Source organism: Arabidopsis lyrata (genome assembly GCF_000004255.2).
Source record: "Arabidopsis lyrata subsp. lyrata unplaced genomic scaffold ARALYscaffold_5, whole genome shotgun sequence".
NCBI lineage: Eukaryota > Viridiplantae > Streptophyta > Magnoliopsida > Brassicales > Brassicaceae > Arabidopsis > Arabidopsis lyrata.
This window is the reverse complement of record NW_003302551.1, coordinates 20,022,514-20,038,728: the sequence shown is the minus strand read 5'-3', so window position 1 is coordinate 20,038,728 and position 16,215 is coordinate 20,022,514. Positions and strand designations below refer to the sequence as shown.

Below are 16,215 nucleotides of genomic sequence, written 5' to 3'. Positions count from 1 at the left end.
CACCATTCCTTCAATTTTGGATAAATATGGGCCCCAAATGTAGATATACCTTAAAGAAGAACTAAACCCTGTTTTCTCTTGTCCACCCAATGCTTATGTCTGTTTATGTAGGTAATATTTTAGTCTACACCCCAAGAAACAATTGCTAGAAAGTTTTGCTGAAATTCAAGCATTTGACATTACACGAATGATCATGGGAGTTTTACATTGTCTTTCTAATTTGTTTCTCTTCTCAAACCCAAAACCTATGTTGACCTGAAGTACAATAAACAAAAAAACAAAAAAAAGGTGAAAGTCTTTGTGTCTTGTTGCACTTTATTTCGAGATATGAGACAATGTTGTGAATAGCCTTTGTTTCCAAATCAAGTTTCAGACAAAACCCCACAGAGAGGATGGTCCGATCTTAAATCTCTTAGAAGAATGACTTGGCCGCATCAACAACAGCTTCAACGGTGATACCGAACTCCTTGTAGAGTAAGGGTGCTGGTGCGCTGGCCCCGAATGAATTAATACCAATGGACTTTCCTTTGCCTCCAACAATCTTTCCCCATCCGAAAGTCGAAGCTGCTTCGATACTGACTCTAGCTGATACATCAGATGGCAACACACTCTCCTTGTATTCATCTGACTGCTCGTCAAATAGTTCCCAGCACACGAAAGAAACAACTCTAACGGTTTTGCCTTCTTTCCTCAGCACCTCTGCAGCCTGTGCAGCAATCTCTAGCTCAGATCCAGTTCCAATCAAGATCACATCGGGTTTGTTGCCTGAAGAGTCGTCAGAAATTGTATATCCACCCTTTTCGACTCCTTCAATGGATGTACCTGGAAGCTGAGGCAGCTTTTGCCTAGACAGAGCTAAGATAGATGGGGTCTTTCGTTTGGTGACAGCGATCTTGTATGCACCGGCTGTTTCGTTTCCATCAGCAGGACGGAACATAAGAGTGTTGGGCATAGCACGGAAACTTGCAATGTGCTCAATGGGCTGATGGGTTGGTCCATCCTCACCAAGACCAATAGAGTCATGGGTCATAACATAGATAACACCAGCTTCAGACAAAGCCGAGATTCTCATGGCACCTCTCATGTAGTCAGTGAAGACAAAGAAAGTCGCACAATAAGGGATAAGACCAGGGCTGTGAAGGGCAATGCCGTTGCTGATGGCTCCCATTCCGTGCTCCCTAACACCAAACCTAAGATTTCTTTCTTCAGGTGTGGCCTTTTGGAAGTCGCCAAAGGCTTTCAGCAATGTCATGTTGGATGATGCAAGGTCAGCACTTCCACCAAGGAAACCGGGAATAACTTTAGCAAGGGCGTTAAGACATTGCTGTGACAGGTTTCTGGTGGCATCACCTGGAGACTCTGGTGTGTATGTCTAAAAAAGGAAAAAGAAAGATGTTCTTAAAACCCATATCTAGAATACAAATTGGATTGTACGGACTACAAAGAGAGTTCTACTTACAGGTAGAGCCTTCTCCCAGCCAGCAGGTAATTCACCCGTGATAATAGATTTCAACTCAGCAGCTTCCTCTGGGTACTTCTTTTCATATGCTGCAAACTTTGCACTCCAGTCAGATTCAAGAGTAGCTCCTTCAGGTGTATGACGACTCCAGTGGCTAGAAAAGTGCAAGTCAAACAGTAAGTCATCAAAGCAAATTCAAAGCAATAAAACCAAACATAAGCCTGCTTTAGATTTACTTACCTTTTAACATCGTCAGGTACCTGGAACGGCTCATACGGCCATCCAAGGTTATTTCTGGTAGCCTCAACTTCCTTCTCGCCAAGTGCAGCTCCATGGACACTGTATGAGTTTGCCTTGTTGGGAGACCCATAACCAATGGTAGTAGTGACCTGAATTCATTGGGATACAAGCAATATGGTAAATCCATATCAAAGGTCTTTAGACCAATCGATGTTTGATGGTTCGAAAAATTGTGTAGTTACCTTGATCAATGTAGGCTTGTCTGTAACAGCTTTAGCTTCCTTAATGGCAGCACGGATCTCGTCATACCCAGTGTTTCCATTCTTCACCCAGATAACATGCCATCCAAGGGCTTCGAAACGCTGGTCCACGTTCTCAGTGAAGGCAATTTCTGTGTCTCCATCAATGGAAATGTGATTGTCATCGTAGAAAGCAATGAGCTTTCCGAGTCCCCAATGGCCAGCTAGAGAGCAAGCTTCATTAGAAATACCCTCCATCTGACAACCATCTCCAAGGATCGCATATCTAGACAATCAATAAAAAAAAAAGGTATTTCTAATATCAGAGCTATATACAAACCAAGAACGACAACATAAGTATGGGTTTATATATTACGTGTAGTGGTCGACAACTTCAGCATCAGGTTTGTTGAATCTAGCAGCCAAATGCTTCTCAGCAAGAGCTAAACCAACAGCATTAGCGATTCCTTGTCCAAGAGGACCTGCATAGCAGCCAAAGCAGAGAGCACCACTGTAAGTTATAAAAAGTTTCTGTGAAATTTTACATGAACCATAAGCCAAAAGAAGCAAAATCTCAAACCAGTAGTGACTTCAATTCCAGGAGTCTCGAAATTCTCAGGATGTCCTGGTGTCTTGCTTCCCAATTGACGGAACTGCTTCAAATCTTCCTCCTAATAAACAAATCCAAACACTTTTTCAGTGAATGACTTTCAACTACTTCAAGCAGTCATCAGATGAATATTAAAACAGATTCAATCTATGAATTTCAAAGGTAAATCTATCCACTAAAGTTACTACATTCATCAATTACGATCAGATCGAAAGCCATTAAACAAAGAAGAGATCACAGACCTGGACACTGTCGTAGCCGGCAAGATGAAGCAACGCGTAGAGCAACATACATCCATGTCCAGCAGATAGAACGAATCGGTCACGGTTGAACCAATAAGGGTTCTTGGGGTTATACCTCATGACCTCATCATACAAAATGTGAGCCATCGGAGCACAACCCATAGGAAGACCAGGATGACCTGAATTCGCCTTCTCCACCGCATCGATAGCCAAAAACCTAATCGAGTTGACCGATTTGTCCACAATCGACGAATCAGTGGTTGGCTCAACAGTCTCAACAGCTGCAGCGCGAACAAGAGGACGGAGAGAGCGGTTCTTGTTCATGGATTGAGCGATACGTCGACGAGACGAAGCAGAGGCGCGTGAGCCAGTGGATTTGAGTCCAGAGAAAGCTGGTAAAGATCCACGTTGGTCAGACCCATGGTGAGAGATTGCACGAGCTAGGAGAGCTTGAGAGAGAGCGAGGGAAGAAGTAGAAGCCATCGTTTTTTTCGCTCTCTTGTGATAGAGAGAGAGAGAGAGAAGAAGAAGAAGAAGGTGTGTGTGATGATGGTGAAGAAATGAAGAAGATGAGAGACTCTCTGCAACTCTTATTTTATGAGCAAGATGATTTTTAGCCAATCAAACAAAATTTCGCCATCTCTTCGTCTTCACTAAGGGACAACTTGGATCATATCTGACCGTTGGATCTCACTGAAGGGTATAATCGTTACCGTTGATTAAGGCTAAGAGTTTAGTGATCATCTATGCCTTTCGCTATTTTTATTACCATTTTCCTTTTTTCAATTAGTTCTTTGGATATTCCGCCATAATGAAATCGGATAAAATATTTAAATGAGAGATAAAAATCCTAAGGTACGACAAAAAAAAAAAGGAGTTTATTTTTAAGGAATTGTTTTGCTTATTATTCTTGAATATACAAAACCAGAAATTCAAGTAACGAGCCTACCAACTTTGGTTAAGCCGGTTTAAAAGGCACCCAAAGATGGAAAGTCTAGACCATTGAAACTACGTAAAGGAAGGTTATAGGCCCAAAATAAGAACGTGGGAATACATATTTTTACCATATAGGCCCAATAAATTACTATGGGCCTTAAAATGTAAACTCATTCACCGTCGACTTCACCGATCTCGTGATTTGCCGGTGGTTCTACACTGACAGAGTATTATCGGCGGGCGGGATTTTATTGAATCCCTTTCTCTTTCCAGTAATGGCATCTAGAGCAGAGGAGAGATCGCCGGCGAAGATCAAAATCGAAACGGCGGTTAAAATGGAAGAGGAAGAAGACGACGAGCATGATTCTAAGGAGAGAGTTCTGCAGAGGTACTTTTTACAAGAATGGAAGCTCGTTAAATCCCTTCTCGATGATATTGTTTCAAATGGCCGTGTCGTTAATCCTACTTCTGTTCAGAAGATCCGATCCATTGTACGCTTCTTACTCTTTTTGACTTCATCTACTTGATCGACCCATGTTTCCGTATCATGTTGATTTACCTTTTCCGACTTTGTTTTGTTGTATTGTAGATGGATAAATACCAGGAGCAAGGTCAACTAGTGGAACCTTACTTAGAGAGTATAGTTTCTCCATTAATGTTTATCATCCGCTCCAAAACAGTTGATTTAGAAGCCAGACCTGATGAAATTCTTGAGATTATTAAGCCAATTAGCATCATTATCTATGCTTTAGTTACCGTCTGTGGGTACAAAGCTGTTATCAAGTTCTTCCCGCATCAAGTATCCGATCTGGAACTCGCTGTGTTGCTCCTGGAGAAGTGCCATAGTACAAATTCTGTTTCTGCTTTGAGGCAAGAAAGCACTGGAGAAATGGAAGCCAAATGTGTTACTCTTTTGTGGCTTTCGATCCTTGTGTTGGTTCCGTTTGATATTTCTTCTGTTGATACAAGCATTGCTGATGACAAGACCTTTGGTGTGGACGACCTTGCTCCTTTGGTATTGAAGATATTAGGTTTCTGTAAGGACTATCTATGCAGTGCTGGACCAATGCGCAGGATATCTGGATTGCTTCTATCGAAGCTTTTAACCCGTCCGGATATGGGAAAAGCTTTTTCAAGGTCTGTTCCTACCACCATCAGTGCTTCAGTTTTTTTTACTCTGAACACTTAAGATTGTTTATAAACTGCTCTTTACTCTTGTAACATGTACAATTTACTTACCGTGAATGGATGAACTAATTTTCTTTGTTCTATTGTGGCATTTCCGTTTCAGCTTTTTTGAGTGGACACATGAAGTTTTATCTTGTAAGGAAGATAGTGTCACAAACCACTTTCGCTTGCTTGGTGTAATGGAAGCTCTGTCTGCCATTTTTAAGGTTTGTAACCTGGAGTTGTTCTCTTTGTTTTAATTTCGGTCCATATTTAACACGTCAAACATATATAGATGTCTGTAAAGTACAGAATCAATTTGATTTGCCTGTTTTTATCTTGTAGAAATATTGCTGGATTTTATTACTGAACCTGTTGCAATTTGCATCTGGATCTAATATGTCTACTCATGTTGGCAGACTGCTAGCCGGAAAGTGTTGCTAGATGTGCTTCCTATTGTTTTGAATGATGTGACCGTGCTAAGCAAATCAAATGCGGCGGCTAAAAGTTCTCTGCTTCGCAAGTATTTGATCAAGTTAACTCAGAGGATAGGGCTTGTTTGTCTTCCTCATCGCTCACCTTCCTGGCGCTATGTGGTACATACCTTTTTGCTTGTAGACTAGTAGTGCAAAGAGCGCTAAGATGGGTTTTATAATTTTTGAATTACCTGCAGGCTCAAACTGTCTCTCTTTCTGAGAATATGTCTACGAGTTCATCCCAAAGATTGCCGCCTGATCATACTGTGACTGCCATCTTACAACCAGAAAGTTTGGATGATCAAGAGGATGAAGATATGGATGTTCCAGAAATCTTAGAAGAGATTATTGAAATGCTACTCGCGGGTTTGAGGGACACGGTATGTTTAAAGGGTGAGATACTACTGTTAGGCTGATAACTTGAGGTGGTCATGTCTCAACTTATACGACTAGATGCCCACACAATAATTTGAGTATAAGTACGCTGCTTTGTACCAAGTTGTAGACTAGAGTAACCAGATAATACTTAAAAACAAATCTTGAATGTTATAAATATCTGACATGGCACGTAAAGCTGTGATGAGCCTGAATAATATCTGATGTGAACTTTCCACCACATGAAACTTTGAGCTGCCAACCAGACAATCACACATGTTACTAGTTTCTTGAAGCATTGTCCTTTTTGAAACTTTGCCATCTTCTGAACCGTGTAGGACACCGTGGTTCGTTGGTCTGCTGCGAAGGGTATAGGTCGTGTAACTTCACGTCTAACATCTGTTCTGTCTGAAGAGGTGTTGTCATCTGTATTGGAGCTGTTTTCACCAGGAGAGGTACTCGTAATGGATATATGGCAGCATGGCTTGTGTGTACTTAAATCCAATTAAAAGCATGCATTATCTAGCTGACAGTTATTGTAATTTTCATGATATTCAGGGAGATGGTTCATGGCATGGGGGTTGTTTGGCCTTAGCTGAACTGGCTCGTAGAGGGTTACTTTTGCCTAGAAGTTTTCCACTAGTCGTTCCAGTTATTGTGAAGGTCGTACTCTATCCCATGCACATGATTACTTATATCTATAGTCATCGCATACAAAGCAATGGCATCACCCACCCACAATATGCAGAAGTTCTATGAATTTACATCTAAATATCATTTACAGGCACTCCATTATGATGTTCGCCGTGGTCCACACAGTGTTGGATCTCATGTGCGTGATGCAGCTGCCTATGTTTGTTGGGCATTTGGACGTGCCTATTCCCACAAAGATATGAAAAACGTGCTGGATCAGCTTGCTCCAGATTTATTGATAGTAGGTTCCTTTGATAGAGAGGTACTAATCTCTCTTTTGACTATAAATTTTTCGCCGTTCTTGAAGCACTCTGTTTTTGTAGATCTCTTCACTTCGTAAAATTTATTGATTTTTTTTGTCAGGTGAACTGTAGAAGGGCTGCTGCCGCTGCTTTCCAAGAGAATGTTGGAAGACAAGGAAATTACCCTCATGGGATTGACATAGTGAACATAGCTGATTATTTTTCCCTTTCTTCTCGGATGAACTCTTACCTTCAGGTTGCTGTTTTCATTGCTCAATATGAAGGGTATCTACATCCTTTTGTGGATGAATTGCTATACAACAAGATCTGCCACTGGGTATGCTTATCTTAAACACTGTTTGATATTTGGTTTACCTCTGATTTGTCTGAAAATCTAATATCTCTTTAATGCCCTGCTTGTATTTAATGTGGGAACGGTTTCTCTTAAATGTTCAACAACTAATTTCAAAATTCAACAACTCATGAACTAGAGCCAATAGCTTGATTGGGAACTGTATCAAGTAACTTTCATAATATGTTAATTATTCAATCTTGTGATATCAGGATAAAAGCTTGAGAGAACTTGCTGCAGAAGCTCTTGCTGCTCTTGTTAAGTACGAGCCTAAGCACTTTGCCAACTATGTGCTGGAGAAACTAATTCCTTGTACCCTTTCAACTGATTTGTGCATGCGCCATGGTGCAACATTGGCAGCTGGAGAGGTTGTGTTAGCTCTGCACCAGTGTGGCTATGTCCTTTCTGCTGGTTAGTACCACCTATTTATTCAGCTTTGGCTTTTGTGGCATCTTTGCATATGCAAGTACTGATCACTTTTAGTATGGAAAACCAAAAATATGGGAACCATCTTGGAATCTAGACTTTGTTAGCTGATTTTTGATCAGATGAAAATTAACAGAGCTTGATGGTTGGCATCGTTATCCCTTATAATTAAGGTTCCTGTTGCACTCAATTTTTACAGATAGCCAAAAGCGTATGGCTGGGATTGTTCCATCCATTGAGAAAGCACGCCTTTACCGTGGAAAAGGTGGAGAAATAATGCGACTGGCTGTCTCACGGTTTATCGAGTGTATCTCGCTATCTCATGTGACATTAGCTGAAAGAACAGAAGGGATCTTGCTTGATACTCTCACTGAGAATTTAAGACATCCCAATTCTCAAATACAGGTACCTCTTTTTCTAAATGTCATGAAGTTATTTATTTTCATCCAGTTAGCAGAATTCATTAGTTGACGAGTTTCACTTATTATACAGAATGCAGCTGTCAGTGCTGTTAAACAGCTTGTGCAATCCTATCTCGTTGGCAATGATAAGAAATCTGTTAATTTAATATCAAAACACCTAAAACATCTAACGGACCCAAATGTAGCTGTCCGAAGAGGTTCTGCACTTGCACTAGGTGTCTTGCCATATGAACTATTGACTGCAAAATGGAAGGATATAGTTTTGAAGCTCTGCAGTGCGTGTAAGATAGAGGTAAGGAAGACTATATATGACTTCATTACAGAATGATATAATTGACTTTGGAAAACAGAATGAATAAACTGACTTTGATGGATGTTTTTTCTTTCAAGCAGGTGAACCCTGAAGACAGAGATGCAGAGGCACGTGTGAATGCTGTAAAAGGACTCACATCCGTGTGTGAGACTCTTACTCAGAAAAGGGCTCCTGATCCTGAAAACGATGACCTGTCTCTTTTTCTTCTTATCAAGACTGAAGTGATGGATACTTTACTGAAAGCTCTTGATGACTATTCAGTTGATAACCGAGGTGATGTAGGTTCTTGGGTTCGTGAAGCTGCAGTCCATGGCCTTGAGAAGTGTACATATATCCTCTGTAAGAAAATCGGAATAAATTCAGAGGGTGATCATAACGATGATACGTCCTCACTTTTCGATTCAAATCTTGCGACCCGTCTAATTGGAGGTATTGTGAAGCAAGGAGTGGAGAAAATGGATAAATTAAGAGAAACAGCTGCAAAGGTTCTTCAAAGGATTTTGTATCACAAATCTGTTTCCGTCCCTCATATACCTCATAGAGAAAAACTGGAAGAAATTCTTCCCAACAAGGCAAGCTTACAGTGGGCGGTAAGCTGATCCTGGAGACTTTGTTGCTTTGTCGTCTATTTGATGGAATTTCTTATCTGACTATAAGTTACCTATCTTCCTTTATAGGTTCCGGCTTTCTCTTTCCCACGTTTTGTGCAGCTATTAAAACTCCGTTGCTACAGCAAAGAGGTGATGTCTGGATTAGTAATTTCTATTGGAGGATTACAAGATTCACTTAGAAAGGCTTCTCTCGTTGCATTGTTGGAGTATATGAGGGAAGGTGAAGCTAAAGACCCTAAAGAACAACAATCCAGAGAGTCTGCACTGGGAGATGACATTCTATGGATACTTCAAGAGTACAAGAAATGTGACAGAGTTATGGTACCCTGTCTACAGGTAAAACACCCCGTCTTATTATATAGTAACCTCTACTTCCATGTGGTTATGGCTTAACCTCTCTCTTTTACACAGACAATTGAGATCCTCTTCAGCAGCAAGATCTTTCTGAATCTAGAGGTTGGTTTAAAATTTTCCTCTTTTGATAGAATTGCCAAAGGTTATAGATTGATTCTAAACACATTCCATACAAAGCTAATCTTGTCATCATTTTATTTCAGTCTTATACCTTGAGTTTCTACGCGGGTGCCATGGATTCTCTAGCCATCGAACTAAGAGCTTCTAAGGATTTCACAAAGTTAAAAGCAGGCCTTGCAATACTTGGATATATCGCTTCAGTCTCACATCCCATCAGCACAAAAGCATTCTCTCAGCTTCTATCATTCCTTGGCCACCGATACCCAATGGTTCTTGTCACTTCAATATTAAACACATTTTATCTACATCTTAAAAATATTTGGTTACTCAAGACATTTTGTTTTCACATGATCCAGATCCGAAAGGCGGCAGCTGAACAAGTCTATCTTGCGCTACTTCAGAACGGAATCTTAGTGACAGAGGAGAAGATGGAGAAAGTTATAGAGATAATTTCAGAATCTTGTTGGGAAGCAGACATGGAAACGACTAAGAGTCAGAGGTTAGAATTGTGCGAATTGGCTGGTTTAGACCATGAAGTAGTGTTCAAGACAAGAAACAGATTGGCGACTAGGGATATAGCCGGGAATGAAACGACTGCGTCTGACGAGAACGCGTCTTACTCTTCCTTGGTCGATTCCTCTGGCTTTTGATTGCACGCTTTGTCCTTGAATTAGTTTTGTCCCTCTTGTTTTTTGCATCGTTTTGGTTTTGTTCTGTTGGTATTTTCGTCCATGATTAGCCGCTGCTACAATAGAAAAAAAAAACCCTAATAATGACTAGACCGACCGACCTAAGACAATACTAAAAAACCTCTTAGCCGCTTTCTTATTGTTCGCGTTAGAGCCAAATTTAAATTCGTGAAATCTCTAGTCATCAAGGACGCGTAAGGACGAAGAAAAGACCAAACAAGTGAGCTCTGATTATAAAGTTATATTTTTTCTTCTTTCCCCTTGCGTAAGTATCAACTACACTAAAACTTGCCTATCGATTTCACATTGCAGCCTCCAAGGTCGAAGCCAGAAATCAATAGTGAATATGGAGGCAAAGGTATTTATATATATCCATATTCAAGTGGCTATGTATCTTGTGCGGATGGTGACAATCGAGGTTTTGATTTGCAGCAATATTTTGAGAACAGATTGATGTATCTTGCAGCAAAGAAAAAAAAGGGAGAGAATCCATACCCACACAAGTTTTTAGTTTCCATGTCAATCTCTGAATTCATTGAAAAGTATACTACTTTAAGCAACGGAGACCATGTTGAAGACGACCAAGTTTCTCTAGCTGGTATGATACACCCATCAATGAAGTTTGTTAAGTTTTGCTTTGAAAAGAGTAAATATTTATTCAACGTTTTTTTTATTTATTTTTTGAATTTGGTAGGACGGATAATGAGCAGGAGATCTTCCTCTAGCAAGCTTTTCTTCTATGATTTACATAATTGTAGTTCTAGGGTCCAAGTTACAGTTGATGCAAGGTGACTAATTGGTTTTACTTATTCTCCTTAGAGTTGTTTATGTTTAACTAGATTTTTTTTTTAACTTTGTGATGCCTCAGTAAGTCAGAATTAGATGAAGCTGAGTTTACGAGGGTCCATGCTAATGTTAAGCATGGAGATATTGTCGGTTTCACTGGATTTCCAGGTTCCTAAAGCCTCTTTATTTTTTCTGATTACCGCATATTCTCTGTATCTTTATCTGAACACTTATTGTCCTGTCTCCAGGAAAAACTAAAAGGGGAGAGCTAAGTATCTTCCCACGATCGTTTACTGTGTTGTCTCATTGCCTCCACATGTTGCAAAAGCCTAGTCCTGGTCTTGAGCCTAACTGGGTTCCAGGAAAGCCTAGAACTCCAGAAACTTATATTCTTAAAGATCAGGTACCATTAAACTTTTGCTCTGAATTGGATTATTAATGTTTTCCAGTTTTTTCCTTTTCTTTTTTCGTGTCCCAAAGATTCTGTCATTCTATCAGTCTGTTTCATTTGTGTCAGGAAATTCGGTATCGCCAGCGTTACCTTGACTTGATGCTGAACGATGAGGTCTGCCAGATATTCATGACCAAAACTAAGATAATCAAATACATTAGAAGATACCTTGATGATCTTGATTTCTTGGAGGTACAATGTTTCTCTTTTTTTTCTCTCAAGAAAACTTTCCATACCTTGTTTTCAGTTTGTTTGCGAATTTGATACAATGTATGAACTTTCTTACTTAGGTTGAGACACCTATGATGAGTATGATTGCTGGTGGAGCAGCTGCACGTCGATTTGCGACCCATCACAATGATATGAATATGAAGATGTTCATGCGTATCACACCAGAACTCTATCTTAAGCAGCTTGTTGTTGGCGGTTTTGAGCGTGTTTACGAGATAGGAAAGCAGTTCAGAAATGAGGGTATTGACTTGACACACAATCCAGAGTTCACCACCTGCGAGTTCTATATGGCTTTCGCAGACTACAATGACTTGATGGAGATGTCTGAGAAATTGCTCAGTGGTATGGCGAATACCTCTGATTTGCACTGAGTGCTATGTTTACGTTTTGAACCAACCTTACTTAACATTCTCTTCCTGTTGCAGGTATGGTGAAGGAATTAACAGGGGGCTATAAAATCAAATACCACGCTAATGGGTATGATAAGGAGCCAATTGAAATCGACTTCACTCCTCCATTCAGGTTCATGAAATATTTTGATGGATCATTCCTAAGATCAGGACAGAGCTCTTCTTTTTTTTGGGAATGATCTGATCTTCTTTATTTATTTCTCTAGGAGGATTGAGATGATGGTAGAGTTAGACAAGGTGGCCAACCTTAATATACCAAAAGATTTGGCTAGCTGGGAAGCTAACAAGTATCTGATTGATGCATGTGAGAGGTTTGATGTCACATGCCCACCTCCTAAAACGACAGCTCGTTTGTTAGAGAAAGTAATGCTATCCCCTAATAATATCATTTGGAAGTAATGTGATCACTTTATGCTTATTTAAGATATCTGTAATGTTTTCACTCTGTAGCTTGTTGGACACTTTCTGGAAGGGACATGTGTTAACCCCACTTTCATAATGAACCAACCCAAGATTATGAGTCCATTGGCAAAATGTCACAGATCCAACGAGTTCCTGACTGAACGATTTGAGTTGTTCGTCAACCAACACGAAGTAAGCTTTATATATAGGAATCGTGATATATCTTTTTTTGTTATTTGGTTAAGCAGAGTTCCTTCCTCTCTACTAAACTGTTTTATTTGGTTGCAGCTTTGCAATGCCTACACTGAGTTGAATGATCCTGTGGAACAGCGGCAGCGCTTTGCTGATCAGCTCAAGGTATATTAGAAGCCATCACCACACTCCTAGTAATCTTAGCCTCTCTCTCTCTCTCTCTCTCTCTCTCAACCTTGATGATTTCAGGATCGACGATATGGAGATGATGAAGCTATGGATGAGACGTTTTGCACGGCTCTAGAATATGGATTGCCTCCTACAGGTGGTTGGGGAATGGGAATAGACAGGCTTGTTATGTTGCTTACCGACTCACAGAACATTAAGGTCCCTCTTTAATCTGAATACAGTCTAGGAAAATCCAGTGGACTAGTATATATTTTCTTACTCATGTTCTGAATTTTGTTGCAGGAGGTTCTCCTCTTCCCAACAATGAAGCCTGGTCTGGACGAGCCAGCTGCGCTGCGACAGGTAGAACCAAATATATCTATTATACATACTCCTTGATCTTGATCTTTTTAGTGTTTTAGATGTTGTGCCATTCTTATATGAAATTGTTCATGTGATTCCTTTTTTTCTTCTTACAGGGGAAAGAGACAACCGAATCGACTGAAGAAGACCTGTGTTGTGGACTTTGCATTATCTTTTGTTTACTATTTATATTATGTTATGCATGCTTTAAGGTTTTAACATGATTAAAAGAAGAAAAAACTCAAAAAGAAAAGACTTGGGTAGTTGTTAAGGTAAAGCATGTAGAAGAACAATATTTTGAAAACATCTTAAATATATATATGTTGGCATTGATATAATGTTGATGATTCATTCAAGAGTCAAAAGTGACTCAAACCCCGGCTGAAAACGGCACACCGGTGATAGGGATCCAAGAATCTCCTTGAATGAATCGGCTGACCGTGAACGGAGAAGCCTCCTCCTGGCCGCGAAGGACGTGAAATCCCGGCCAGTTCACCCTTCGGCTTGTCCCTGCTCCAGCTCCGGTGTTCATAAACTCGCCGTAATACAACGTTGACAGAGCATAACTGCCACTCCATTCTCTCCACCCTCTCGGGTCAATCAACTCGTCGATATCCGTTTTGAGAAGCACTGTCCGTGAGTACTTCTTCCATGGCCGGCCCAAGTAGCTCTTAAACCGGCCTTTAACCGCCTCGAATTCTGGTGCGGCCCTGATCCGTGAATGTTGGATCGAAATGCCTATTCAAGTAACCGTAAACAAAAAATCCATCAGAAAACAGGTTAACATTAACCATGGATTTCATCAATACGAATTTCAGTTAGGTTTTGGTTAAAAACTGGTTTCCAATTCGATTTCTGTTCAAGTTTGATTATTATATTACTCAAACGTATACTTAAAAAGTTTAATTCGGTTTTCTTCCCTTTCGCATTCATTCGTCTTTGGATTTTCATATGAACAAATTTTTAAAAAAACAATTTTATAAGAATTGGATCGGTTGGTTCTAATAGTTTGGTCTAGTTGATGACTTCTATATTTGATAGTCAAGAATTAGTCAAACAAAAGAAGAGTACCTGAATTTGAATGTGGGTCGTCTCTCCCTTGAGCTGTGATCATATTGCCTTGATGATCCATAGGCCGTCTCACAAATATATCACAGTTCTGAAAAACAGCTGTCGCATCTCCAAATATGAAATCAATCGTACCTATCCAAAAATTTCCAAAACAAATCTTAATCCATATATACAATGATGATCATTAGTTTCATCTATATTTATGTATAACCTTAAGCAATTTAATTATATATACAGTTGGTACCATAAATATGACAATCTCGGTAGAATTGACGAAGTGAGTGGGTGAAAAGAGTATCTTGATATCCTTTGAAACTACAACGATAGAATAAAGACAAGTCCGAGCTCACTCTCAACGCCACAGCTTGGTGTTTATGTGGTCCTGCAGTGTTCTCGAATGTCATGTCCCGCGCCCAAAATCCATCCCCGGACACTCCTATATAACAAGTAAGCAGTAAATATCCAACATGCATGATATATGAAGATTGCTAGAAATGTTTATATATTTTATACCAAATGTCGCTGATCCATAAGTCGTGGAACCATCCGGGACGTTTCGGTTATTGGTGACGATTGTACGGTCCATACCATCACCAACTAGCATGATGTTTTTCATGTGTCTATCTATATCGACTTTTTCGTTATAAACACCAGCTTTTATGTAGATTATCACTCTATTCAACCGACTTTTACCCATTCTTGAAACGGCGGCTAACGCTTGGTTTATCGTCCGATGAGTCCCCGAACCGTCCTGAGCCACCACGAAATCTGCCCTTGAACTTGTTGGATTCCATGACACTAACATTCCACCGCTTTGGTTTGGTCTCGATGGTTCATGGTTTGGTCGTCCTGGTCCATGATTTGATCTCGTTGGTCCATGTTTTGGTCTTTCAGGTCCATGGTTCTCTCTAGCTGGTCCATGGCTCTGTCTCGTTGATCCATGGCTCTGTCTCACTGGTCCATGCAGCACTACAAAATGTTTTTAGAGATCCATAATAGATAAACCATGATATCTCAAACAAAAATTTAAACTTACTCGTAGTCTACAATTGTTATTTAGGGATAAAACATGATGAAATCGATCTTTACCCAATTTGACAAACAGAGCGATGCATTTTATCATTATACTTAATTAGGCATACATATTTGTAAATTTTCTTACTCTTTTTCATATGACCTCTAGACTTTTTATAGAAAGCCAAAGCTTCATGGAGCACGAACGTGACGTTGCTATGGACCAAAGGCTTATGACCTTGACGTTGCTGAACCAAACCGTCTAAACAAGTGTGATGGTTCGCAAGCACGCCACTTAGCCACGTTCTAACATCTTCAACGGTAAAATTCTCATGAGCCACGACAAGTTTCGATAGCCTAGCTTCACTCACATCGTAGAGCTTCTCACATTCACTTAACCCCAAATTATAATAACTACTAGTAGCAACTTCACTCGTTGCCTCAACCACAGCCACTGACCCAAAACTAGCCCGGGCTTCAACCACAGCTGTTCGAGCCATCTCAAGTACATCCAATTCGGCTGTGTTTGAGGCGGTTACGACGGCTGCAATGGCTAGCAAGAACATGATGGTGATTAAGTCGGTTACTTTTACAAACGTGTACATTTTTAGTAGATGTTATTATAAGATTGTTGTAGTGTTTTAGTAATTTTCTTGAAATGCGTTTTAAGTAAATGATTATTGTTGTTGTTGTGTATTTAAAAGCAAACGAAGAATGGAACTTGTCGTAGAAACGTAGATGAAGATGGTGGCGAGGAATCTAACACATGGAGAGAGAGATAAGGCACGTGTGAGACTATGTGTAAGCTTTTGTTTATATGATTATTGATGGCCCATGCATATGAGACTAACTTCATTAATTACGTTATACATTTCAGGTTGTAAATTAGTGCGACGCTGTATCAAAGTGACTAAACGTATACGTCTATGTGTCCAGAACATAACTTTAAGTTGTTCTTCTTCATAAGTTTATTATTTTCAAAGGCTGAGCTGAGACTTGAGAGATTACTGGATTAAACCTAAATTTTTATATACTGGTATATAATAATAAAACTTTTTGAAGGAAATCATAATCCCATTATTACAATGGATATGATAGCTTTTCCCGTACCACAAAAAAAAAAAAAAAAAAAAAGAAATAATCCATGAACGATCTCTTTGG

General features: G+C 39.9%; 4 protein-coding genes across 4 annotated transcripts; 2 read left to right on the top strand and 2 right to left on the bottom strand.

Moving 5' to 3' along the window:
* Positions 1-142: 142 nt before the first annotated feature.
* On the bottom strand, positions 143-3,620 carry LOC9314416 (transketolase-1, chloroplastic). Its single transcript, XM_002876534.2, has 7 exons — positions 2,791-3,620; positions 2,519-2,609; positions 2,315-2,420; positions 1,942-2,224; positions 1,700-1,848; positions 1,460-1,613; positions 143-1,372 (listed from the first exon to the last, which is right to left on the bottom strand). The coding sequence occupies exons 1-7, from the start codon at positions 3,271-3,273 to the stop codon at positions 413-415; spliced, it is 2,226 nt and encodes a 741-aa protein (XP_002876580.1). The 5' UTR covers positions 3,274-3,620; the 3' UTR covers positions 143-412.
* Positions 3,621-3,789: 169 nt separating this feature from the next.
* LOC9314415 (tubulin-folding cofactor D) lies at positions 3,790-10,015 on the top strand. Its single transcript, XM_002878301.2, has 17 exons — positions 3,790-4,217; positions 4,316-4,863; positions 5,018-5,120; positions 5,313-5,489; positions 5,567-5,749; positions 6,083-6,199; positions 6,303-6,407; positions 6,529-6,699; positions 6,801-7,016; positions 7,244-7,442; positions 7,657-7,862; positions 7,950-8,171; positions 8,273-8,782; positions 8,870-9,139; positions 9,215-9,259; positions 9,361-9,546; positions 9,634-10,015. Exons 1-17 carry the CDS (start codon positions 4,002-4,004, stop codon positions 9,925-9,927), a joined length of 3,768 nt encoding a protein of 1,255 aa, XP_002878347.1. The 5' UTR covers positions 3,790-4,001; the 3' UTR covers positions 9,928-10,015.
* Positions 10,016-10,103: 88 nt separating this feature from the next.
* Positions 10,104-13,284, top strand: LOC9312648 (lysine--tRNA ligase, cytoplasmic). Its single transcript, XM_002878300.2, has 15 exons — positions 10,104-10,186; positions 10,279-10,324; positions 10,399-10,564; positions 10,661-10,754; positions 10,835-10,920; positions 11,001-11,155; positions 11,270-11,395; positions 11,494-11,776; positions 11,860-11,956; positions 12,051-12,207; positions 12,295-12,438; positions 12,535-12,603; positions 12,688-12,825; positions 12,910-12,969; positions 13,086-13,284. Exons 2-15 carry the CDS (start codon positions 10,313-10,315, stop codon positions 13,191-13,193), a joined length of 1,695 nt encoding a protein of 564 aa, XP_002878346.2. The 5' UTR covers positions 10,104-10,186; positions 10,279-10,312; the 3' UTR covers positions 13,194-13,284.
* On the bottom strand, positions 13,265-16,161 carry LOC9312647 (probable pectinesterase/pectinesterase inhibitor 36). Its single transcript, XM_021025273.1, has 5 exons — positions 15,203-16,161; positions 14,554-14,994; positions 14,285-14,476; positions 14,041-14,172; positions 13,265-13,707 (listed from the first exon to the last, which is right to left on the bottom strand). The coding sequence occupies exons 1-5, from the start codon at positions 15,657-15,659 to the stop codon at positions 13,340-13,342; spliced, it is 1,590 nt and encodes a 529-aa protein (XP_020880932.1). The 5' UTR covers positions 15,660-16,161; the 3' UTR covers positions 13,265-13,339.
* Positions 16,162-16,215: the final 54 nt, after the last annotated feature.